Here is a 23,097-nt window from a genome sequence, read left to right as displayed (position 1 = left end):
TGGGCAAAGTAGGTCTCTGGATATGCCTTTCCCCCCACTCCTTCACCCCCCCCCCCCTAAACAGACCCCCAAGCCTTCAAGCTCACGTTCTTGGTGGCCTCCTGCTTGGCGCGCAGGGCCTCCGCCTCGCCGCGCACCCGCTCCAGCTCCGGGCGCAGCTTGGCGGCCAGCTTCCGCGCGGCCGCCCCCGCCGCCGTACGCTTGGCCGCCGCGCCCTCCTTCCCCTCGATCTCGGCCTGCAGGGCCGCCAGCGCGCCGCGCAGGCGGCGCACCGGCTCGCCTCCCAGGCCCTCCAGCTCGCGCTCGAGGCGCGCGGCCTCGGCCGCCGCCCCGGCCCCGGCGCGCGCGATTTCTTCCAGCTCCTTGTCCGCGGCGGCCACGGCCGCATCCAGGCGCCGCAGCGCGGCCTCGTCCCCCGAACGCTCCGCCACCGCGCGCTCCAGCCCCGGCAACGCGGCGCGCAGGTCGCGCGCACGAGCCGCGGCGGCCTCCGCGTCCAGCCGTGCACGCGGCAGCGCCGACTCGGACGACGCCAGCGCGGCGCGGGCCGCCGTCAACTCCGCCTCTGCGCGCGACAGAGCCTCCGCCGCACGACTCGACACCCCCTCCGCCTCTCCCAACTCCTTCTCGGCGCCCGCCAGCTCCGCAGCCGCATCCTGCCCACTGGAAGCGGCGCCGGCGCGCGGCGCGGCGGTACCCAGCGCGATGCGGCCCCCCTTGGGCCGCCCGCCGCCGCCGCTCAGGGTCCCCGCCTCGTTGATCACCTCGCCGGCCAACGTCACGACGCGCCGCCAGCGCGGGTCCGGGCCGTAGGCGATGCGCGCGGCCTGGTCCAGGTCGGCCGCCACCAGCGTGTCGCGCAGCGCGAAGAAGAAGGCGGGGCGCATGCGCTCGTCGCCGCAACGCACCAGGTCGTACAGGCGCGGCGCCGACTCGGGCGTGGCGGGCGGCGGTGCGCCGGCCGCGGCCGCCAGCCCCGCTTGGCGGTCCAGGATCAGAAAGGTGGCCACGCCCAGTCCGCGCGACCTCAGCAGCTCCACGCAGCGCTGCGCGGTGGCGGTGGAGTCCACCACCCAGTGATCCAGCGCGGGGGCCGCCGAGGACACCGCGACGTCATACCGCGTGTCCACTGCGCCCAGGTCACCCAGGCGGCCGTAGATCCCCGGGATGGCGCCGCGCGCCTTGGCCGAGGCCAGGGCCTGGGCCACCGCCGAGGCCGAGCTGGCGGAGGTCCGCTCCGCCCGGCGCTGGGCCACAGAGCCACGCAAGGTTCGCGCGGCGGACTCCGCCCTCTGAGCTTCCTGCTCCGCCTCCCTTACGGCGCGCTGCGCGGTCGACACCCTGTCCCGCAGACCCCCCGCGCCGGCCTCCAACTCCGCAGCCGCCTCGCGCTCGCGCGCCGCGCGCCCCAGCGCCTCCTCGAGTTCGTCCCGCGCGGCCTCCAGCGCCGAGCTGGCGCCGTCGCGCATGGCACGCACCAGCTCGCGCTCCGAGGCCGCCTCGGCGCGTTTGGCCCGCGCCGCCACGCCGCGCGCCTCCCAGGGCGCCAGCTCCGCGCGCGCGGCACGCAGCTTCGCGCGCAGCGTCTCGCCCTCCCCCGCCATGCCCTCCAGCGCCGCCTCCAGCCGGGCCTCCTCCCGCGTCAGCTGCGCACCCAGTTTGGCCGCAGCCTCCAGCAGCGCCGGCACCTCGGCCTCAGCCGCTGCGGCCTCGGCCTCCGTGCTCTCCAGCCGCGCGGCGTCGCGGCGCTCACGCTCCGCAGTCTTGGCCAGCTTGGCCTTTAGGTGCTTGAGCTCCTCGCGGTATGCGATGTCCTTGCGCTCGTACTCCTTGAACTCCTCGTTGGCGCGCTCCAGTGCCGCCGCCATGCCCGCGTGCTCCTTGCACGCAGCGTCATACCTTCAGGGGGTTGGGGTCGGAGGGCAGGCGTGGCGTCGATGAATTGTACATGCCAATGACAGGGAATGATATGCCCGGAGGATGGCAGAGCTCCGGGCAAAAGCCCTGCCTTATTCCAATGCACCACCCATGTTCCTCTCATCAACCCCGATCCCTCTCAACCACCCCCAACACACACACCTGGCCTCGTGCTCCTCCAGTACCGCACTGTACTGCCCCAGCTTCTCGCGCTCGTAGGCCAGCTTCCCCTCCAGGCTCGCCTGGTTGCCCTGGATCTTGTCCACATTCATTTGCGCCTGGTGCGCCAGCACGTGGCTCAGCAGCCGCTGCGCGGCGCAGGCCTCCCGTTCCTTGTCCAGCCATGCCTCGGCAGCCAGCTTATCCGCCTCCAGCGCCTCGCGCTCCCGCTCCGCGATCTTCAGCCGCGCAACCAGCCCCGCCCGGGCCTCGCCCAGCGTCTCCAGCCTGAGAAGGGGTGGAAAGGAGGAATCAGTATCGTGGGGAAGGGTAACAGTGATGTCAGATGCCGTGGCGGCGTGCGAGCAAGGGGGGGGGGGGTTGAACGGGGCTACCATGGGCGGTGATTGTGAAGCATGAGCCCGGCCGGTGGTCACGCGTGACACCCCCTAAGCCCTGTCTGCATCCTCCTCCCCACTCCCCCCAACCGACCACATCACCTCTTGGCGGAGTCGGCCAGGGGCTCAATGAAGCGGTTGGTGCCAATGATGTCTTCCAGGTATTCCAGCAGCCCCGTCTCATGCTCGGTCTGGGCCTTGGGCTTCATCATGCTGATCTGCTCCACCTCGCCCTATAGGTGGGCAGGGTGGGGTTGGGTGTCATCATGGGCATGGTTATATCGCAGGATGTCCAGATCTGGCACTTTCTGTTCACAGAGCGAGCTTAGCGTGCCGGTCACCAAGGAGAGCCAAGGCTACCGCCATGGACCCCTTCCTCTTCCTTGGCCACACTCACCTGGAGGATGAGGAAGCGGTTGTTGTCCAGATCAATGCCCTTGCCTTTGAGCAACTCCGTCACCTCCGTGAAGTTGCTGCGCCGGCCATCGATGAAGTAGTCGGACTTGTTGCTGCGGTGCGCGGTTCGGGACACCACGAAATTGGTGCCAGGAACCACCTCGAATTCATCATCGTTCTGGTGGTTTGGAGGAAGGTTGAGGATGCTGGGCCTCTCTAGGCTGTGGGGCGGGTAGCAAGCCGGTGGTGCTGCAGCCTGCTGGCAGCAGTGCAGAGAGTAATAGACACCCAGGCCATCATTCTCCGCAACAGAGAAGAAGCTGCGCCGACTGTACAAGCCCGGCCGCTGCACCCCTCACCGTGTCGATGATCTCTTGAAAGTGGACGGAGACCTGGGCATGCTCGATGCCTTGGCGCCCCGCAGAGTTGTGGATCAGTTCCGACACCTTGTTCAGGCGGAGCTGCTTGGCGCGCTTGCCGAACACGAAGAGCATGGCGTCAATGACGTTGGACTTGCCACTTCCGTTGGGACCCACCACGGAGGAGAAGCACTGCGTGGATGTAGGGAGGTGCCATGGCAATGAGCAGAGTTTCGGGCACATAGGTACCGATGTCGTCCAAGCACCTCTGCTAACCCAGGCGCTGCATCCCACCTTGTGAAAAGGGCCGACACGCTGCTCCCCGGCGTACGACTTGAAGTTTTCCAGCACCATCTCGGTGATGATGAGGCGCTGAGGCCTGGCATCGCTCTCCCCCACCATGACTCTGTCGATGCCGACTGCGGCACTTGCCTGTTCACGCGCTCATCGAATTCTTTGAGAAATTTAGTGATGTGCTTTTGAGAGCGCGGGCCGCAGCGCGCGAGAAAGTTTCATGCGAGGAGACAGCCCGCTCGGCTTTGAATGCTTCCCATTCGCGCCAAAACCTGATTGGTTTCCGGGTGCGACAATGGCTTCCTCGACATTGCTCGCACCGCCGACAGCGTTCCCAGGCCTGTGAGATTCATACCTTGACTATTCGAGTAGGCTGAGGTGTACCCTGCTCCAGATCCATCCCCGAGGGAACGCGCTTGCGGCACCTGCTCTGCACTCTCTGCGCAAAAGCCCTACCGGGAGATTCCCGCAAGGCGTCTGAACCTCGGGCTAGCACTTAGGTCGTCATCTTGAGGAATATATTGTATCTCCTTGATACTTGGACAAACAGGTGTCAGGGCACTGCAGACTCCTCATCCCTCTGACCCACCCGGCACGGCGGTGGCCCGCCTGCTGCTCCCCGGGCTTTAAATGGCACCGGGGCGCTCCATCCCGGGGCTGCAGCTGCTGAGAACCCTCATCATAGCGGTGCGCAGCTCCCGTGGCAGTATGGCGCGCTCCTTGATACCTGCTGCTGTTTGCAGCCCCCAACCAACCCTATGCTCTGTGCACACACACCTGTCTCTGCGCCCCTCTCCCCAGGGCCTGCTGGCTGCCGCGCATGGCGACCTCACGACCGACGACCAGTTCTTGTGCCCCACGCCGCACGCCATCCCCAACCTGCCCATCCTGAAAACGGAGGCCAGCATCAGCTCAGGGAAAGAGCGGGCTCCAACCGACGTCACCCTGGTTACACAGCTCTCCTTCGAGCGGTGCGCGGCTGGCTCATGATGCTGTTTGAGATGACACAGTGATGCTCACCACTTGCATGTGCATCCCTGCCTCGCCTCCCCAGTGTTCCTGACACTTGAAAGAGAGGGTTCTGTGCAGTGGGAGGTCCAAGTTTACATCCTTGCCCATGGTTGCACAGGCTTGGGCTACTAGGCTTTTGTGCCGTCATCCATCCCCCTCTTGTTTCCCACCCCAAGATTACAACCAACTCCCAACAACAGACTGTACATGCTGGAGGGTCAGTGCGACGTCTGGAGCGGGACCATCTCCGCCGCCGTGTACATCGCCCTGGTGGGTGGGAAGGCCGTGAGCGTGGAGCTGAACAGCAACCAAGACCCACACCTCATAGCCCTGAGCCGGGTGGTGGCTGCCTTCCGGCAGTTTCACGAGCTGGCGGAGCAGAAAGGTGTGGCAATGCGCTGGCTCGCGTGCTTGGGGTGTGCAAGGGAGAGGGTGAGCCTGGTTGAGCTGAGCATTAGGAGCAGCACTTGAGTTGTGAATGGGGGTTCGGGGATCGGGATATCTCCAGCCTCTCCTCGCCTCATATTCGGCCCCACGCATAGCGTGGGAGGCCTCCAGCCCTCAGCAAAGCAGGCATCGTCGCATCGTTCTCGCCTTCGACTCGGCCACCTCGCTGGGCCTCCCTTCCATGCTTCCCATCCCACAGTCCCCAATGTACACCCCGTCTCTTCCCATTCTTCGCCAGGCATCTGCAAGCTGGACCTGCAGCTCGTGTCCCAGGAGGTGGAGAACGTCTGGCTGTCCGGCCTCTACCCCGTCAACTCCATGCGGAATCGGGCCCTGGCCAATGCCAAGACTGATGTGGGTTGGAGTGGTGTGTGGAGGAGGGGGGGGTGCCGCTTGTGGACTCGTCCAACCCGCATGACATTGCCTCCCGGCCCCTTCCTCCCAGTGCCATTTTAAGAAACAACACTTCCCACTTCTCCCCACTCACTGACAACATCCTCACCTCCAGGTGGTCCTCCTGCTGGACGTCGACTTCTGGCCCAGCGCGGAGCTGGTGGAGGTCATGGCCCAGCCGCGCAAGTACGAGAGCCTGCGCGGCGCGGTGCTGGCGCGCCGCGCCATCGTGCTCCCCGCCTTCGAGCCCGGGGACGCTGGGGACGTGGGCGTGGAGGTGGCGCGCGGCGCGGAGCTCGGGGGCAAGGCGGCGGCGGCCGCCATGTCGCGCGACGGGCGGCTGAAGCCGTTCCACACGGACCGCTACCGCGCAGGGCACCGCGCGACCGACTACGCGCGCTGGCTCACTGCGCGCACGCCCTACCACATCCGGTACGAGGAGGGGTACGAGCCCTACGTCCTGGTGGCGCGCCGCTTCGTGCCCTGGTACGACGAGCGCTTCGTGGGGTACCGCAAGAACAAGGTGGTGCACCTGCTGCACCTGGCGCAGCAGGGCACGCTGTTCGTGGTGCACCCCAACGCCTTCACCGTGCACTCCCCCCACCCGCGCGCCCGCACCTGGAAGGTCACGCGCAAGACGGGACTCTGGGACCAGGTGGGCTTGGGAGGTGGAAAGGGGGGGAGGGGGGGGTGAATAAGGGAGAGGGGAGAAGGCGGTGGGTCAGGGCATGCCGGTCCCATTGGTGCAGAATCTCAGTGAGGGAGGGGGGGCTGAATGGCGATGGAGGACGGTGTGTCCATGCTTCGGGCTGCCGGCCCTGGAAGGGGCTGTGCCACGTCCCCATGAGTGCCTGCCGGCCCACTTGCACGAATGAGAATCTGGCCTCGCAGCTCATGAACCCCCCTCGATACCTTCCCCCCCACACACAATGCACAGCTGGCGACCATCTACCGTGAGGTCAAGGAGCAGCTGGCCGCGCAGACCTACGTCCCCGCGGCCATGTACTCCTGCGGCGAGCACGTGATAGGCCCGCTCCTGCCCGGGCCTCCCAGCCAGGCGGCGACGGCAGCGACGATGGCGGCGGCGACGACGACGGAGCAGCAGGGAGCGGCGGCCGCAGCCAGCGGCGCCGTGACGACAGCAGAAGCACAGCCGAGTGCAGGGGCGACGGCCGGGGACGCCGTGCTGGGCGAGGATCCTGGCGCTGCCACGGCTGTGACCGCCGCGTGAACGGCTGCGGCAGCCTGGGGCCGGCCCTGCGGCGGGGGCCGGCCAAGCCCCAGCGCACACCTGTGCGCCATGTGAGGTCGGGGCAACGCGATTTTACGCACGATGACCCTGCCGTCCCTTGCCTGCTTGCATTTGAATACAATGAACAAACACAGGGCTTGCATCGGGCCCAAGGGGTGCACACGCGCGCTGGACATGTGCTGCCGTTCGACGACGCTGTGTGGCGTGGCTGTCGTTCCTCAGGAGCGAAGCTTGAAATACACAGGAAGATGCTTCTTCATGCATCGCATGTGATGCCCAGCTTTGAAAAGGCTTTGGGAAGACAGCCTTGAAGATTCATCGAAGAGCCTGCACCAGGGCCATTGGGAGGCACAGGTCTGGCTCATCAAGCATGTATCATCATGGGAAACCGAATCATTGCCCACTCTGCAGCGCCATCTTGCGCTACCCACCTGTACTGCCGCCACCAGCCTCTGAAGATCCATGTGCCAGGCAGGCCAGCGGGAGAAACTGAGTGTCGCTGCGTACCAGCTTCTCAGTCGATTCCTGCAGCATGCAAATTCCGTCCAGGAAGCCTGCTTTGGGGAACTGGCAGGTGCACCTTTCGTTCGTGCTGGATCTCACGCCTCTGCTCCAGGTGTATCAGGTACTGCTGCAACTGATGAACTTCCTGGGCCCAGCATTTTTCTGTGAGGTGGAGCTCCGCCTGTGCAGGGGTTTGCGGAAGCAGGATGATGGCTCAGGGATTCTGGCCCCTGGAACTGAGTACTATCTGACCAGACAGCTCTTCACTCAGTTTCCATGAGCTTCATCACCCACCTCCAGGGCTGTGATCTTCTTGCACAGTTCCTCGCACACGTCTGGGCTGCACTCCTGATGCTCCCTGGCATGGGATCTGGGGGTGCTCCCCAGGGAGTCGAGTGGCTGTCCAGACACACTGGATCCGCTGCTGCAACAATGCGCTGAGCCACCTCCCTCCGTGTCCCTGCCCTCTCGTGAGGACTGCGCCAGTGCCTCTGCCACCGCCGTGTCCAGCGCCTGAGCGTGTTCCTGCCTTGTCAACATCCCGGCATGCGTCTGCAGGACTGCGGCCATGGCAGCCCGAGCTTCGGTGGGGGTGTCATGGGGGGGCGATTTGGGTACTGGGGCATGCTGTGCGGCATGATGGAGTTCACTGCCAGCTCCAAATAGTCCTTCTCCCCTCATCAAATGATCACCAAGCCACGCACCTCTGTCCAGCCTGTCTTGTAGACTCAGGTTCACTGCCTCCAGTCTTGAAAGGTCACTGCCGCACTGAGTGGTCTGCGTCACAGCGTCCCTGAACTCCTTGACAGGATCGTCGAACATTTGATTCCACTGGGCATCTGGTGTCTTTCTTGGGAGGGCATGAGAGGTGAGCTGCCCTGGTGCCCCAGCCTCCATTGGCTGAGGTTTGGAGTACAAAAGAGGGGCTGATTTCCACAGCACCGAGTCTGGACTGCAGGTCTGTCGGGGGTGTGGCAAGGAGTAGTTTTGCCATGCTGAGGCAGCGGGGTGAAGGTAGTGAGCGTCACGGCTGACATGGTGGAGGGCTGTGGCGGTCGCCGCCACATGCCAGCTGGAAGCTGTCGCACCCAGGCGATCTGCAGTGGCATCGCCGATCTCGTACAGGTATCCAGAGGATAGTCCATCGCGCGGTGACATATCTGTAGGTTGTACTGCGATGGGTCCATCCCTTTCCGTCCTGATCGCGACAATCGTGCTCCTTGTGCAGGGGGTTGTACCCACGTCAGATAGAGGGTCCCACCCACACTCCATGGAGATCTGGCACTTTCCAACACCCTCGAGCCCCGGTCGACAACCTGGAGATCTGATTGCTTCGAACGCGATCACGTATCTAGCTCGTTGCAAACCTGCGTGGATTCTCCCGGTCAACGGATTGCGCGTGCTGCTGGCCAGGAAACCGGGAATCTGTACCCCCGGAGTGCACAGCACGCTGGTCTGCGGAAAAGACTCCCGACCTCCGACTCTTCAGCCCCACCAAGCCCCGGGCCCGCACTCCTGCTCGAGCCCATGACCGCAGCCACGGTGTCTGGCTCCCAGCCCACTACAAGCATGTGCATCACATGGTCAACTCCATGATGGCAGTCACGATGTCGTTGTCTGCCGCCCGGAGCGCCTTCACCGCCTTGCTACGAGACACGCTCGCCTGGGTCATGACCAGCTCGATGTCCTTGGCCTCCACGCCAGACTCATCCACCTCCTCGCCCTCCTCCTCCGCCTCCGGCTCGGCGGGCTTGGCGCTGGCGGCGCCGCCCTCATTCCGGCTCGCCATGGCCTCCGCCATCCTGTCGGCATGGCATTCGACGGTGGGGGATGAGAAGAGGCCAATGGACAGAGTTTCCTGGTGGAGAGCGGGGTGGCACCGAGCCTCCACACGCGCCTGCATGCCAGCATGCATCCGCGCTCATGCACGATGCTGCACTCAGCACGCAGGGACCGGCAGCGACGAGGCAGCATCACGCTCAAGCCCCACCAGAGAGCAGGATACAAAACTCAACCCGCCTCTCTGCACCTGAACTGCTCTGCTGCGCCGGCGGCGGCCTGGGCAGACAGATCCTCAATCTTGGCCTCGCCAAAGATGACGTAGGTGTCGGAGGTGGGGTTCTTGAACACATCGGGCTTGGTCATCACAAACAGGATCTGGGGGAGGTGGGAATGGCATGGGGAGATGATGTGAGCAATGGACTTCCATTGTTCTGTGCAATACGCAGAGGAGGCCATGCCATACAGAAACCCTGGTTCAGGACCCCGGGAGCAGATTGGTTCAATCCCCACTCTGGACGCCTCACACCAGGAGACTCACGTTCTTGCTCTTCTTGATCTGGACGCGGGCAATGCCAGGCACGGGCTTCATGCCCAGCTTCTGCATGGCCTTCCGGCTCTTCTTCTCCGATCGGCTCTGCTTGCTGCGGCCCGACTCATCATCGCCTGCCCATGGGGAAGGCAGGGGAGGGGGAGAGGTCAGAGCCACGGCGCTACCCTTAAATCCGCAAAGCAGATAGAATCCGGTCAGGAGACTGCCCTGCCAAGAGCTCACCGGCCTCTCCATTCTCCTCCGCATCGGAGTCACTGGACACGACGTCGTCGTCGTCGGCCACATCCTGCGGGGGGCAGCCCAACCTCAGAACGCTAGACCAGCCGCCGCATGCCTAGATATTGTATGGGCGGAAACGCAGGCTCCACCAACAAGATGTATGCGATGGGGGATCCCGCCAACCCGGCCATCAGCCGTCACGCCACCTCACCTCGACGGTCTCGACCTGAGCTTCCTCCTTAGTCATGGTTGCAGTGCGCGTGAGAAGGATTTGGGCAAGTAGGAGGGAGGACCGGTGGGTAGAGAGGCTGTGCCATGCTGCTTAGACTTGCTAAGCTTCCAGCCGAGACGTCCCTGGGTCGAGTTTTTGGCGCCAAAACAATACAAGGCGCTCCCTCCGACCAAGCCTGCCCGATCACAACGGTGAATGGAAGGTAATGTTGGTCACCCTGCATGCGGCAGTACTCTTGGTGCATCGAGATCTTGGGGAGGTTATATCTCTATACAAAAGTTTTGTTGAGCACTGGTTTCCTTGCCTACACTCATGTCGTAAGGATCACCGACACCGGCAGGATGCCTTTCTTCCGCGGATGCCTTCTCAGTGGCAAGGTGCTTGAAGGTTTTTGAAAAGACCTGAAAGGGTTGCGAATTCTCGGGTATGGACCGGCCTCGTCCTCCTTCAGGTCGTCCCGCCAGGCCTCCAGCAGGGTGAGGGAGGCAAGAGGAGCTTTGTTCTGTTGCAGTGTGTCATGAGGGGCAAATGCTCAGGCGTCTGGTACTGTCGAGGAGATAGTTGTCTGGATGGAGTGGATGAATTCAGTGCTGCCGCAATACTCACCAACTTCTGCTGCTGCATGTAGGTCTAATGGGACCCCGCCTGGTGCGTTCCACCCCAATGCCAACCAGCACCCGATGGGGCCACCCCCCTTTCTTCAGCCTCGGTTTGCATTTCCTCCAAGTCGGGTGGGTCACAAGGATGCCTTTGCAGGGCGATGTGTGCTCAGAATTCATGGGAGTCCAGCTCCAAGCCACTGACCACCCTTTCATGACCAACCATGCCCCTTTGCACTGGCCCCCAGGCACATCCCTACCATGGCCCAAACCCCGTGAGGCCTCCACCACCTCACCGCCCTAGTCGGGCTGAGGAGGTGGGATTGGCAGGGAACGGGAGTGGTGCTCGGTCGGTAGAAGTTGATAGCATGCACACACTTTGAATAGCGCAGCGTCCTGTCCCTGTACGAGGATGTCCCGTGTCTCTGCACCTGTTCCAACCTCCTGCCATGAGCTTGTCTGCCAGCAAGGGACCCTCCTGTCTCTTAAAAATACCACCAGGAGAGGCAGCGCCAAGCTGCAGCTGCATGGACGGCGCACACCTCCCCTGCCGGTGTCGTGTATTACTACAACTCGCTGACGGAGGAGTCGTCTTATTCCAGACCCCCAGGATTTAGCGAAGGGGTGCCCACGCCGGCGACGGCCGTGCCCGTCCCTGCCTCTGCAGGTGGGGCGGGGGGGATGGTACGGAGGGAGGACATCTACGCCTGCTGGTTGCCATGTCTGCCCGTCGTTATACCTTGGAAGAGGAAGTGCAGTTCTCAGAGTCAACCCCCCAGATTGAACCTCATGCACAGCACCACAACGCTTCCCTCCAACACTACTTACGCCCCACCTAGAAAGCGTGCCCGGCACCGAGTGGCAGGAGGTGACCTGCACCGATGGGCGGCGGTACTACTACCACACGACGACCAGCGAGACATCCTGGAAGGTCCCCCCCGAGGTGACGGCGGCCAGGAATCGGCCACCCCCCCTTGACCCCGGAAAGGCTGCCATGCTGGCGAGGGCCGTCGCCATGGGGGCCGAGGCCGCACCCGAGTATCAGGGCGGTGAGTGCAGTTGGCTGAGGGGAGGATCCTGCCTCGACCATGTTCCTCGCCTGGGTCTTGGTGTGACTACCGCTTATGGCCATGAGGCACCCCTCCCTGCAGTCTGGTGTTATGGCAGCCCCTCCCACATCCATTGAAGTGTCTACCCTGGTTGAGTTTCAGCCCTGGGCCCCGCTCAGCCACTGCCCCATCCCACTTTTCCCCCACCCCTCTGACCTCACAACCCATGCAGCCCTTCGGACAATCCGGCTGGGCCGCGGTCCGCTTGCGCACGCCTCCGGCGCGGTCATGCCACAGGCTGGCGCTGCGGATGCAGGCCCCCTCCTGGCGCTGCCCGCTCCCGAGGCTGCTGCGGCCGGACAAGATGTGGAGGACGAAGATGTATTCTTCACGGAGGAGGACATTGGCGGGGCGACGGAGGCGGCGGAAGAGGCTGGGCTGGGGTCTGGTGGAGCTGAAGAACCCGAGGGGCCGGTGGAGACGGACCAGGGCCTTACAGAGGCCATCCCGGAGGAGGGCGCTCCCGCTGGCACAGCAGCCTCCACGACTCCCGGGAGCACAGAGGTTTCACACACGCCGGCTGGACCGATAGTAAGTGCAGCAGCTGCTAATGCCACAGCCTCTGAAGCTCCGGGCGGCTTGACACAGCCAGACCTGCCCGCCGGCATGGCTCCGCCCAAGGCACCTGCCGGCATGGCTCCGCCCCAGGCCCCCGCCGGCATGGCACCGGCTAGAGCGCCTCCTGGCATGGCTCCGCCCAGATTGCCCACGGGAATGGATGCTCCAGAACTGCCCACTGCCATGGCACCCACCAGAGTACCTCCTGGCATGGCGCCACCCACCCTGCCTGCTGGATTGGCGCCGCCAGTTCGCCCCGCGGGGCAACCCGCGCAGGCAGCCCTCGTCGCAGGCGACGGGTCCCGACCTCTGGATGGCGCAACGCCACCGGGTGCAGAAATTCTCCGTCAGGGGCTCGAAATGCCTGGTGCAGCGGGGAAGGAGACTGCCCGTGTCGCGCTGGAGGCGTTCGAGGGCCTGCTGCGCGCGCTGGGCATCCACGCCTTCTCGCGCTGGGAGAAGGAGGTGCCCAGGATGCAGGCCGACCCCAGATACAAGGCGAGCAAGGATGCGATGTCGGGGTGGAGCCATGCATGTTTCGTGCGCACAAGGGGCTGTTTGGGGCAGCATGCTTGTGTGTGGTGCAGGAGTTTCCACCGCATGCAGATGAGGGCCACTCGTGCGACAGTTCCACTCGCTTGATGCCCTGACCCTCAGGCGCTACCTCCGACGGAGCGGAGGGCGGCCTTCGAAGCCTACTGCGCGAAGCAGGGGAGTGCGAAGAAGCCTGCCCAGAGCGGCGGTGGGAGGGGTCCTCCGGGGCTGAAGCCGGCGGGTGCAGATGCAGGCGAGCAACTCGGCGAGGAGCTTCCTGCCGCTGACGCCGAAAAGGCCTTCATGTGCGTCCCAAGGCCGTGTCTGTGGGTGGGGATGAAGGTTCGGGGTGTCTTGGCTTACGGGCAGGGGCAGCTTTTGTGGTGCTGAACATCTTGTCAACTCAACATCGCAGGGATCTGCTCAGGGAGAGGCAGGTGACTGGGTCGATGGAGTGGTCGGAGCTGCAGCCGGAATTGCAGGGAGACCCCAGGGCCGCGTCCGTGGCCCCCGAACGCCAGGAGGCGCTGTTTGGCGAGCACCAGTCGGCGCTCAGGGTGCGGACAGGGGAGAACGTGTGTCGCCTGATCTGCTAGCAGGGACAGTACTGCTGTGCTGTGCTGCGGGTGCACTGCATGGTGGGATCTTGACAGGCCCAGTTGGGCAATGGTGCCCTCTCCGTGACCTTCGACCGCCGTGACCATGTTTGCAACCTGCATCGCGCCCACTCCAGGGGGCGGAGGCGGCCCAGCATGCGGAGCGTGCGGCCCTGGAGGCCAAGCATGCCGAGGCCGAGAGGCGGCTGGAGGCAGAGCGCCGCGCCGCCGACGCACGGCGGCTGACCGCGCAGCGCGCCGCGGCGGCCACCGCCTTCTCCACGCTGCTGGTGGAGAGCGTGCGCCACGCAGACGCCAGCTGGCGCGAGGCCTGGCCTGCGCTGCGGCGCGACGCGCAGGGTCGGGCGCGCGACGCTGCGCTTTCTCGGGACGAGGCCGAGGCCCTGTTCCGGCGCCACGTCGCCGAGCTGCAGGACGCCGCCGTGGACGGCTACGTGGACCTCCTGGTTGAGCTCCTGCTGGTAGGTTTGGTAGCCTGTGTGTGTGATGTGGGTGGGGGGTGGGTGGGGGGGAGGCTCCTCATCATTGTCGCAGCTCCACAGACCCGGGCACAGCCGCCTCTCCAGCCTCGGGACCCACCCTATCACCCCCTCTCCCACCCTTTCCTTCCTGCATCGTGCGCAGCCCCTGATCCCCAAGGACCCCGAGGGGTCCCTGCCGCGCGAGGCCACCAGCTGGCGCGAGGCCGAGGTGCTGCTGGGCGACGACCCGCGCTTTGCCTCTCTGCCCGGCGCCCAGCGTGAGGGGCGGTGGCGGCGCTTCGTGGAGGACGCCGACTGGAGCCGGCGGCACCCGGACCAGCCGCCGCGGCGGCACCGCCGGCGCCAGCGCGGCGCGCCCAAGCGCGAAGCGGACGCCCCTTCGGCCTTGGACAAGGCGTACACACGCGAGTACCTGGAACCTGCCGCCAAGGTCGCGCGAAATTGACACGCAGAGGCGGGGATTCTGCCGAGGGGTCCAAGGCCTATCTTGCCTAGTCGAGAATGGTGCTGGCACGCCAATCACCTCTCCTGTCTCTGGACCCGGCGGGGCATTCGAGTTACTGCGTCCAATTGCAGAGGGTTTTGCTGCACCGGGAACCGGAGCGATGCACAGAAGTACGATGCACCAATGGCCTCACAGAGGTCGAGTGGAGGCTATGTGAAAGGGAAGCATGGGTCTCTGGAAAAGAGTGTGGGCGCAGGCGCATGTGGGGGGGACGGCACGCGCCCATCCAGGGCCGGGATCCTTGAGGGCTGACCCAGCTCCCGCCCAAAAGGAAGACAAGACGGCTCGGGCGCGACGCGCCTAGACCCAGGCGCCCAGGAAGGCCATGGCCGCGGCCCCCGCCCAGAGCGAGAGAAAGGCGCCGGCCTGCGTGGCGGGGCCTGCCCGCGCCATCCACCGCGTGCGCGTCATGTGCGGCGTCAGCAGCTGCACCAGGCCCACGTACAGCAGGATGCCCGTGGCCAGGGCCTCCAGCGACCCCTCCAGCGTCGACGCGCCGCGGCGGCCGCCGCTGGCCGCCGCCTCGCGCAGGCCCACACCCAGCAGCACACCCAGCGGGGTGGAGAGGGAGAAGACGCCACCCAACGCCACCGCCAGCCAGTAACCCGTGTCCACGTCCGCCGTGGCGCCGCCCAGCGCAATGCCCTCGAAGAACTTCAGCAAGGGGGAAGTGAAGGGGGGCCAGAGGTTTGATGTGCAGGAGGTGCGAAAGCCGGGACCGGCACCGAGAGTACGCCCCCGGGATGGGCCTGAAGGTCAGGGCCGAAAGGCATCCTGTGACGGTCTCTGGCCCTGCACATCTCCCATCTGTGCAAGCACCCATCTCTCTTTGACAAACCTCCTTCCCTCAACCTCAACCCCCGTCTCCTCCCCCCTCTTGCCCCCCCCCCACCACACACACCTGGTGCACGCAAAGGGCGGCGAGGAGGGTGTGGAAGGCGGCGGCCCGCGCCACGCCCAGCCCCACGCCCACCAGCGTGCTGTGCACACTGACCCCCAGCTCCAGGAGCACGAGGCCGACCAGGTCGCCCGCCGCGCTCCCCGAGACGGGGCGTTGCCGCTGCGCCGCTGCGGGTCTGCGCAGCAGCGGCGCCGCGGATGCCGCTGCGCCGCCCTCGGGCCCGGCCGCCGCGCCCACGCACGCCCTGCCGCACGCGGGGTCCGCGCAGCAGCAGAGTGCATCCTCGCCGTCCTCGTCGTCGCCGGCGGCCCCCGCCGCCGGCCCGCTGTCGCCGTGGTGGTGGTGCAGCGCGAGCGCGGCGGCGGCCGTCGCGCGCGTGCCAGGCCGGCGGGACAGCCCCTGGGCGGCCAGGGCCACCGCCCAGTCCAGAAAGTGCATGCCCAGCAGGGCGGCGAGGATGAGCCAGTAGGCCAGCGCGGGCGGGGCCTGGCCCGTGCCCAGCGTCAGGCAGTGCACGGCGGAGGGCAGCATGTGCACCACAGCCGTGGCCAGGATGGTGCCGAAGCCGAAGCAGGTGCCCAGGCGCACGGCCGTGGCCAGGGCCGCGCTGCGCGCCAGGCGGCCACGGCGTAGCGCTGGGGGCAGTGCCACGCCCGCCAGGCTGGCCAGGCACAGCAGGCCCGCCCCGGCAACGTGGGCCCAGGGGCTGAAGGGGGCGTGCGGGGGGGAGGGGGCCAAGGGGGCTGCGTCCATGCCTTTCAGTGCAGGGGAAAGGAGCGGGGAGGAGCAGTGTGAGGGGTTACAGGTCCTCGAATTTGGAAGAAAAGGGGGGTTCTCTGGTGTCTGCATGACCCCGTGGTCTCCCTCCAGAGGCTGCGCAGTCGCAGGCAAAAGCCGGGAGCCGACTCCCTGCCCCTGCTCCCCAGCCCCTGCCCGTACCTGCCATCCCCGCGACGCCGCGCAGGGACATCAGGACTCTTCAAGGAAAGGAAACCCGTGCCCTCAGCCGAGTCGGTGCATGCACCGTCTAGGCGCGCGTGCCCGAGGCCTCCTCCGGCCACCCACTGACTACTGAGGCACCGATACGCCGTGCAGGATTGGCAGTGCACCTCGCAAGCTGATTCGAACAGAAGAGTCCCCAATACTATAACTGGTTGTATAAAAAGGTTATGCTGCCGTGCGGTGGATGTTTGCCGGCATCCAGTCTGGGTCTGGGATGCGCATACCCCGCTTCCCCGGGACTGGCGTGGGGATTTCTTTGCGCGTGCATCGGGGAGGGTGGCGATTTCTTCCAGTGAAGCACCTACGAACGAAGCAGGCCGACAGGCATCAAGCACCCGGCACTTGAGCTTAACCAGCAAGTGGTAGTCACGGAGATAGCCTGATACCAAATATGAGCAATGACGTCCAGGTGGTGGCATCATCCACTTGATATCCAATAATTATGAGTGTTTCAGAAGTCTCCATCTGGCATGGCACAGGCCCTCTGCCGCTTTCATTGCAAGCAAAAAACATGTTGATCAAACATAATTAGGCTAAAAACAGCATGATAGGTTCTGACGCCATGCTGCCCTCGTTCCACCCATATTCAGTGGATCTGGAAACCATGTGGCAAAGGCCACATGCCGGGTATCCAGCAGCGCAAGTTGATGGCGCTGCACGCACCCACACTCCGATCCAACATCCGCAGTCGTACAGCTCGTATCCTAGGATATCAGCCTGGTGTGCTCTTGAGCACTTATCGAACTACCCGTATGGAGTCAAGCATGGGCACCTCCTGCCGGAGGATGGTTGGTGCCAGTGTTGCACGGCCATGCGCAGCCCTCCCCTACCTTCATACCTTTGTGGAGATGTGCCCACAGCACATCTGCAGCGCAACTTGGGATCAGCTGTTGTCATTGTCGCATTGGATGTCCATCCAAAGAATGGACGCCTTGCTGAACAGTATTACCAAGGTCTCCCGGCTCAGCCTCATCATTGAATGCTCTTCTGCGATCCCCTTCACGGTTCAATCATCAAGGATAGATGGGAGAACATCGACCAACAGCAATACTCAATTGTCATCACAGGCAATCATCAAAAGGTACTATCTTGCTCTCTCCCCTCCAGACTCCCATGGTGCGTGTTAATAATTATCAGACAGCTAGAGTTGCATAAGCTTTGGAAGCTTGTTGTAGCCTTGCTGTCCTATTCGACGCGTAATCTGCATTGTATACTCTGACCAGATCTGTACATTAGACCAATTCCAGAATTTCTCCCGTTGCGCTCCCCCCCCTCTCGATCACGTTTCCGCGGCCTCACCCCGCCTCCCTGTCTCAAAGGGACACCCATTCCTGAAATACTGGTATTCGATACAGATATACGTTCCCTACCAGCTAGCCCTCGTGTGCAGGCTTGGGACCGAACACTGCATTACAGCCTGCACAGTGTCCTGCCAGAAACAGGAGCATCAACCCTTGGCCCCCGCACAGCGAGGCGCACAGCATGGCATCCTTTACATCGGCCAGGGTAGACGTGGGCCGACCGAGGCTTCATGCCGTGTCACTGGCGAGGGCCGATTCGCGGAGGGCAGCCACAGGCGCTGCTGGGGTTCCGGCTGTGCAACACTGGAGCGGCCGGTGCGGGGGGTCAAGGTGGCGACCACAAGTTGCATTCATTGGTATCTTTTAGACATATATCACATTAACCCCTCCTGTGCCTACCCCGTGCAGGCGAGCACAAGGTAGCAGGGGACGAGTCGCCATTCACGCAGCCAGTAGTCCCCCTGGTAGGTTTCCTGACTCGCCTTGAGGACCCTGCATGCCACTCCTCGCTGTCATGCCCGCACAATCATCCTGTCTGAGATCGATTGCCTGCTCCCGACATGGACTTGCAGCGATCGAGCAAGATGCACCAGGTGCAGGACCACTGGATTCTGATGCCCTCCAGGTGAGGAGGGGAGATTGTATCGGGCTGGGGCTGAGACTGCATGACAACAAGACTCCCCTGCCTGATCCATGCACTCTGCACCCACAAACGCCAGGCTTATGATCTGCCTTTAGAGGACTGGTCACAGTCTGCACTGTCCATCTGCGTGGTTGGGGCCTCGGGCGATCTGGCCAAGAAGAAGATCTTCCCCGCCCTGTTTGCTCTGTATTATGACAATCACCTGCCCAAGGTGAGGCATGCAGATGGTGGGGGCGCGATGAATCGTTTGCTGGGCTGATCAGCCCATGCCAGACATGAAACAGCCACCAGCCTCCAGCCGCCTCGCCTGCACCTGCCCGACCAAGCACGTTGCCCAGCCTTGGACCTCGCCTTGTTGATGCAGCACTTCACGATCTTTGGGTATGCCCGGACCAAGCTGGATGACGCCAAGTTTCGGGAGATGATCGCCGGCAACCTGTCCTGCCGCCTCTCTGACGCGTGAGTTGGGAGGACGAAGGGGCCTCTTGGTGCGAGTGGGAGTCGTCAGGAGTGGGCACGATTGGGCTACCAGGGATGAGTGGTGACCGTGAAAATCAGCCATCTGCTAATGTTTGTGGGTGCCCACTCCTATCTTTAACATCTGACGCACACTGGGGCAGGGGCGACTGCGGTGCCAAGATGGAGGAGTTCCTTTCGCGGTGCCACTACCAGGCGGTGAGACTGGGAGTTGGGGAAGTGGTGGTAAATGCACCTGAATCCGGACTCACCTCCTGCCAGCTGTCGGGAGCAGACTCCGCATTCCCTCACATTGGTCTTGGCCCCTGCGAGATCGTCCTGCACCTAGCACCCCTCCTCCCCCTGCTTGTCCCTCGCCAGGGTCAATACGACAGCCTGGAGGACTACGGCGCGCTGGACAAGCGCATGTGCGCGGCGGAGAAGCGCTTCAAGCGGGGGGATCGAGTGTTCTACCTCTCCATCCCGCCCAACATCTTCACCACCGTGGCCGCCTCGGCCTCCAGCGCAGCCTCCTCCAAGTGAGCATCGATGGCCATTCACATTTCCATTCTCTGGGCAGTCCCTCCTTGGAGCATGCCTTGTCAGCGCAGGGACTGCAATGTGATGACAGGGCGCCCACCAACGCTCCCCCCCACTCACCACCCATGTGCTCACTGCCTCCCCCCCCACCCCCCACCCCCCACACACGCGCCCTCCCCTTGACGATTAAAGGAGCGGCTGGACACGCATGATCGTGGAGAAGCCCTTTGGCCGGGACCTGGAGTCCTCGCGTCAGCTGGCGACGGAACTGTACAAGCATCTGACAGAGGAGCAGATCTACCGCATCGACCACTACCTGGGCAAGGAGCTGATCGAGAACCTGACCGTGCTGCGCTTTGCCAATCTGGTGTTCGAGCCACTGTGGAGCCGGCAGTACATCCGCAACGTGCAGGTCATCTTCTCTGAGAACTTTGGCACGGAGGGGCGTGGCGGCTACTTTGACCAGTACGGCATCGTGCGGGACGTCATCCAGAACCACCTCCTCCAGATCCTGGCCCTCTTTGCCATGGAGCAGCCGGTGCGGGTGTGGGGGTGTGGTGGGGGACTCTGTTTGGCGAGGGGTGGTCGCGAAGCATGTGGGCGGTGGGGTGGTTTCCATGGTCTCACTTCCCGAGCACCCCCCCCGAAACATAACTCTTACCGCAGGCCAGCATGGGCGCGGAGGACATCCGCGACGAGAAGGTCAAGGTCCTGCGCAGCATGCAGACCGTGCGGCTGGAGGACATGGTACTGGGGCAGTACCGCGGCCGGCGTGTCAAGGGCATGAGCCAGCCGGGGTATCTGGAGGACCCCACCGTACCGCCCAACAGGTTGGGTTTGGATGAAGAGGGAATGGGGCCCTGGGTGTCGAGTCTCATGCTGCCGGCTGTGGCATGCACAGTGTCGAGTCACCCCTGCGTCCCTCAGGTGCAAGTGACTGCGTTGAGAGGTTCATGGGTGTCGCCTCCCTCCTACATCAACGGCGCCTGCTCATCACCCAACACCCCCCCATCCCTGCCCTGCAGCCTGACGCCGACGTTTGCCGCATGCGCCGTCTTCCTGAACAACGCGCGATGGGACGGCGTCCCTTTCCTGCTCAAGGCGGGGAAAGCGCTGGAGGGGCGCATGGCCGAGATCCGGGTGCAGTTCCGCCACGTCCCTGGCAGCCTCTACCGGGACAAGCTGGGCTTCTCGGCCGGCATGAGTAGCGAATCCGCCACCAACGAACTCGTGAGCAGGGGAGTGGGGTGGTGGTGGTGGTGGTGGTGGGGAAGCGAGGCTGTGCCAACAAGTGCGTACCTGTGTTTTAGGGGTGCCTCCCCGGCGCTGCCTGGTCTGCGGCCAGTTCTTCCTCGGGTCAGCTTTGCTCGACGCAGGCATTGTTCCAGTATGGACTGCCTGCCTGCCATCGAATCCGCCGCTGACCGTGGTCGCCCATGCGCTGATCCAAAGGGTAACTTCCCACCTCACCCTCCTCCTGTTCACCCCGACCCAGGTGATCCGCATCCAACCCAACGAATCCATATACCTCAAGATCAACAACAAGGTGCCGGGACTGGGTCTGCGCGTGGAGAACACGCGACTGGACCTGACCTACGGCTCTCGGTACCAAACGCATCTGCCAGGTCAGCGGGCAGTTGGAAAGCGGGGGGCCGGCATCAGAGTCAGCAAGTGCTGCGAGCGGGACTTGGCCAGGCAGTCATGAGGAGGCAATGTTCGGTGCAAACAGGACACACTTTGAGGATGGCGTTTGTGAATGGCTGATTGTGGTATGGGCACTCATCCTGGCCAATCTGCCCTCCCCCCCCCTCCTCATCATGCCACAGACGCATATGAGCGTCTGATCCTGGACTGCGTCAATGGCGACCGCCGCCTCTTTATCCGGAATGACGAGCTGGAGGTGGCATGGGAGAAGTTCACCCCCGTGCTCCAGGTGTGGCATGACAGCGAGACAAAGAAAGGGGAATAGGGCGTGGGATGCCTGCTGTGCTGACATGCCTCCTGAAGCTGGGTGGGTGGGGCGTGCTGCTTTGTCTACCATTCACCACAGCCGGCCACGCATCGTGTGCCTAGTCGCCAGTCTATCACCGCTGCACACCCGTCGCACGCCAGGAAATTGAGGAGCGCAGGGTGCAGCCGGAGCAGTACCCATATGGCAGCCGCGGCCCCGTGGGCGCCCACTACCTGGCGGCAAAGTACGGCGTTCGGTGGGGCGACCACAACTCCGACGATCTCTGACCGGGCCCCGGGTGGTGCTCCCGGCACGGCGACGAGACTGGCTGCTGAGGGTGACCTTGAGCCCAGACACCCGTGCATGTCCCGTGTGGAGTCCGCCCAACTCTGCATCCACATGCGTCTGCGAGTGTGTTACATGAGCTCTGCATCCTTATGCCTTTGGCTTGAAGGCCGCCTCAAAGGCCTTCTGCTCCGTGCGGCACTTGTGCAGCTTGTTGCTGCGCAGCATCGTGTGATGGGAAGAGCCGGGTAAGAGATGGGTCAAAGGGGTATGCGCTTCCATAAACTTTAAGCGAGCATGGCAATCCTTGGAGAAGCGACGACGAGAGCCGGCTGTCCAGGGAGGTGAGAGCACCAGCTCCCCGATTCACCCCACCTGTTGTAGTCGAGACACTCGTAGTACTTCTTAAATTCGGCAGGAGTCTGGGCGTGGACCTCCTTGAGCCTGCAATCGGACAGAGGGAGGTCCTATGCAAGATTGAACTGGGGCACCCCACCAGCACAGATCCCAAAGTTGGTCGCCAATCCTCCAAACCCCATGCCAGCACTCACAAGTCCACGAGGCAGCCTGTCACTTCGTTTCCTGGGCCAAGGCAGTCGGCTGGATTGCTGTGCTCCGCTTTGCACTGCATGTAGGCCTGGTTCACCTTGGAACACCGGATTCCAACCTGCTTGGACACCGCTGTCAGTACAGCGGAAGTGGGCAGGGGGACGTCTGCATCTGCCATTATGACAGTCTATTCCAGGTAGCGCGAGGGGCTGATCCACAAGCAGTGGGCCCTCGGGGCGGGGTTTACTCCTGATACGTGCAGGCCGGGGGACAGTCGTCCTGTGCTGTGGATTCCCAGCGCCCTCTCACTGACACTGCACTGATGCGGGGCAGGAGTACAGACTTGTGCTAATATCAATGCAATAGCTTGGGTGCCGTCGCGACGAGTTCTGGGAGCAACAGGGTATAGGGTACACAAGCTGGGACTGTCGAGAGGAAGATGTCCGCTCCGTCCTTTCTATCAAGGTTCCCGCTGTCTGAGGGCCCAGCAGTCACCGTCCCGCCATGGCTTGAGGAGCGAGTCGGGCGCCGGAAGCCCTCTTTCCGGTATCTCTGACGCCCGAACCACCGTCTGGAGGCGTCAACATGGCGGAGGTGAGTGCGCCGCAGGGTGTGGAGGCGCCCATCGTCGCCCGGGTGGCGCTCCGCAGGTCTCCTCAGTTTCCCCGCTTTTCTCCCCTCCCCCCGCATGTTCATCGGATGCAGTCCGTGCAAACCTTCGGGCGCAAGGTGCGTGGGGTGGGGACTCTTAGGCCCTGGCAGGGCCTCGCGCTCGTGTTGCTTGGAAATGTCGTAGGGGAAATTGGGTCGGGGTGGACGGGGCTGTCCCCACGGGTCGCATCCGTGGCGCTCCTCCTCACACATCCATTCTCCTCATCGATGCGCAGAAGAATGCTGTGGCCGTCGCACACGTGAAGCGCGGAAAGGGCGAGCTGCGCCTGAATGGTGGGCAGGCCTGGTCTAGGGTGGGAACGCCTGCTGGAATGACGTGTAACCGGTGGGATCAGCTGGGAAGTTCATTGCCTTGTCTCCATGACGTGTGGGCAACGCCTGCAGGGGCTCTCACTCTGCAAAGTACTCCGGCTCCCTACTGTTTGGCATGGCACATCCCCTCAGCCCCTGCTGATACACACTCCCCACTCCCCCCCCCCA

At 63.8% G+C, this 23,097-nt stretch overlaps 9 protein-coding genes across 9 annotated transcripts in view; 4 read left to right on the top strand and 5 right to left on the bottom strand.

The window, feature by feature from the left end:
• F751_2107 (Structural maintenance of chromosomes protein 4) overlaps positions 1-3,631 on the bottom strand; it is a gene marked incomplete at both ends in the record, with an annotated part of 6,001 nt that extends 2,370 nt beyond the window's left edge. Inside the window, 9 exons of the mRNA XM_011401156.1 lie at positions 87-302; positions 381-656; positions 765-890; positions 1,011-1,899; positions 2,080-2,364; positions 2,577-2,707; positions 2,872-3,048; positions 3,230-3,421; positions 3,524-3,631. Coding sequence (XP_011399458.1) covers positions 87-302; positions 381-656; positions 765-890; positions 1,011-1,899; positions 2,080-2,364; positions 2,577-2,707; positions 2,872-3,048; positions 3,230-3,421; positions 3,524-3,631 — 2,400 coding nt within the window. The remainder of the gene's footprint in view (positions 1-86; positions 303-380; positions 657-764; positions 891-1,010; positions 1,900-2,079; positions 2,365-2,576; positions 2,708-2,871; positions 3,049-3,229; positions 3,422-3,523) is intronic.
• Positions 3,632-4,153: 522 nt separating this feature from the next.
• Positions 4,154-6,605, top strand: F751_2106 (Glycosyltransferase-like protein LARGE2; the record flags this gene model as incomplete). Its single annotated transcript, XM_011401155.1, has 7 exons — positions 4,154-4,210; positions 4,325-4,494; positions 4,735-4,919; positions 5,220-5,335; positions 5,490-6,029; positions 6,312-6,395; positions 6,480-6,605. The coding sequence occupies 7 exons, from the start codon at positions 4,154-4,156 to the stop codon at positions 6,603-6,605; spliced, it is 1,278 nt and encodes a 425-aa protein (XP_011399457.1).
• Positions 6,606-6,882: 277 nt separating this feature from the next.
• F751_2105 (hypothetical protein) lies at positions 6,883-7,160 on the bottom strand (the record flags this gene model as incomplete). Its single annotated transcript, XM_011401154.1, has 2 exons — positions 6,883-6,953; positions 7,058-7,160. 2 exons carry the CDS (start codon positions 7,158-7,160, stop codon positions 6,883-6,885), a joined length of 174 nt encoding a protein of 57 aa, XP_011399456.1.
• A 1,546-nt stretch (positions 7,161-8,706) lies between these two features.
• On the bottom strand, positions 8,707-9,928 carry F751_2104 (Nascent polypeptide-associated complex subunit alpha-like protein; the record flags this gene model as incomplete). The annotated part of the gene is made up of 5 exons (XM_011401153.1): positions 8,707-8,932; positions 9,160-9,287; positions 9,451-9,575; positions 9,685-9,748; positions 9,893-9,928. 5 exons carry the CDS (start codon positions 9,926-9,928, stop codon positions 8,707-8,709), a joined length of 579 nt encoding a protein of 192 aa, XP_011399455.1.
• A 68-nt stretch (positions 9,929-9,996) lies between these two features.
• On the top strand, positions 9,997-14,257 carry F751_2103 (Transcription elongation regulator 1; the record flags this gene model as incomplete). Its single annotated transcript, XM_011401152.1, has 7 exons — positions 9,997-10,039; positions 11,352-11,561; positions 11,794-12,644; positions 12,837-13,018; positions 13,129-13,270; positions 13,447-13,791; positions 13,955-14,257. The coding sequence occupies 7 exons, from the start codon at positions 9,997-9,999 to the stop codon at positions 14,255-14,257; spliced, it is 2,076 nt and encodes a 691-aa protein (XP_011399454.1).
• A 360-nt stretch (positions 14,258-14,617) lies between these two features.
• Positions 14,618-15,971, bottom strand: F751_2102 (Zinc transporter 3; the record flags this gene model as incomplete). Its single annotated transcript, XM_011401151.1, has 2 exons — positions 14,618-14,971; positions 15,219-15,971. The coding sequence occupies 2 exons, from the start codon at positions 15,969-15,971 to the stop codon at positions 14,618-14,620; spliced, it is 1,107 nt and encodes a 368-aa protein (XP_011399453.1).
• Positions 15,972-17,751: 1,780 nt separating this feature from the next.
• F751_2101 (Glucose-6-phosphate 1-dehydrogenase 2, chloroplastic) lies at positions 17,752-21,398 on the top strand (the record flags this gene model as incomplete). The annotated part of the gene is made up of 12 exons (XM_011401150.1): positions 17,752-17,836; positions 17,930-17,985; positions 18,241-18,375; positions 18,529-18,623; positions 18,785-18,839; positions 19,002-19,159; positions 19,353-19,698; positions 19,827-19,990; positions 20,186-20,390; positions 20,656-20,785; positions 20,987-21,093; positions 21,273-21,398. The coding sequence occupies 12 exons, from the start codon at positions 17,752-17,754 to the stop codon at positions 21,396-21,398; spliced, it is 1,662 nt and encodes a 553-aa protein (XP_011399452.1).
• Positions 21,399-21,546: 148 nt separating this feature from the next.
• Positions 21,547-22,123, bottom strand: F751_2100 (NADH dehydrogenase [ubiquinone] 1 alpha subcomplex subunit 8; the record flags this gene model as incomplete). The annotated part of the gene is made up of 3 exons (XM_011401149.1): positions 21,547-21,613; positions 21,772-21,840; positions 21,948-22,123. 3 exons carry the CDS (start codon positions 22,121-22,123, stop codon positions 21,547-21,549), a joined length of 312 nt encoding a protein of 103 aa, XP_011399451.1.
• Positions 22,124-22,530: 407 nt separating this feature from the next.
• F751_2099 (40S ribosomal protein S16) overlaps positions 22,531-23,097 on the top strand; it is a gene marked incomplete at both ends in the record, with an annotated part of 1,945 nt that continues 1,378 nt past the window's right edge. Inside the window, 3 exons of the mRNA XM_011401148.1 lie at positions 22,531-22,539; positions 22,651-22,674; positions 22,833-22,890. Of these exons, the coding sequence (XP_011399450.1) occupies positions 22,531-22,539; positions 22,651-22,674; positions 22,833-22,890 (91 nt within the window). The remainder of the gene's footprint in view (positions 22,540-22,650; positions 22,675-22,832; positions 22,891-23,097) is intronic.

This window comes from Auxenochlorella protothecoides (genome assembly GCF_000733215.1).
Source record: "Auxenochlorella protothecoides strain 0710 unplaced genomic scaffold scaffold2, whole genome shotgun sequence".
Lineage (NCBI taxonomy): Eukaryota > Viridiplantae > Chlorophyta > Trebouxiophyceae > Chlorellales > Chlorellaceae > Auxenochlorella > Auxenochlorella protothecoides.
Note: the sequence above shows the minus strand (reverse complement) of the source record. Positions and strands in the feature narration are given on the sequence as shown.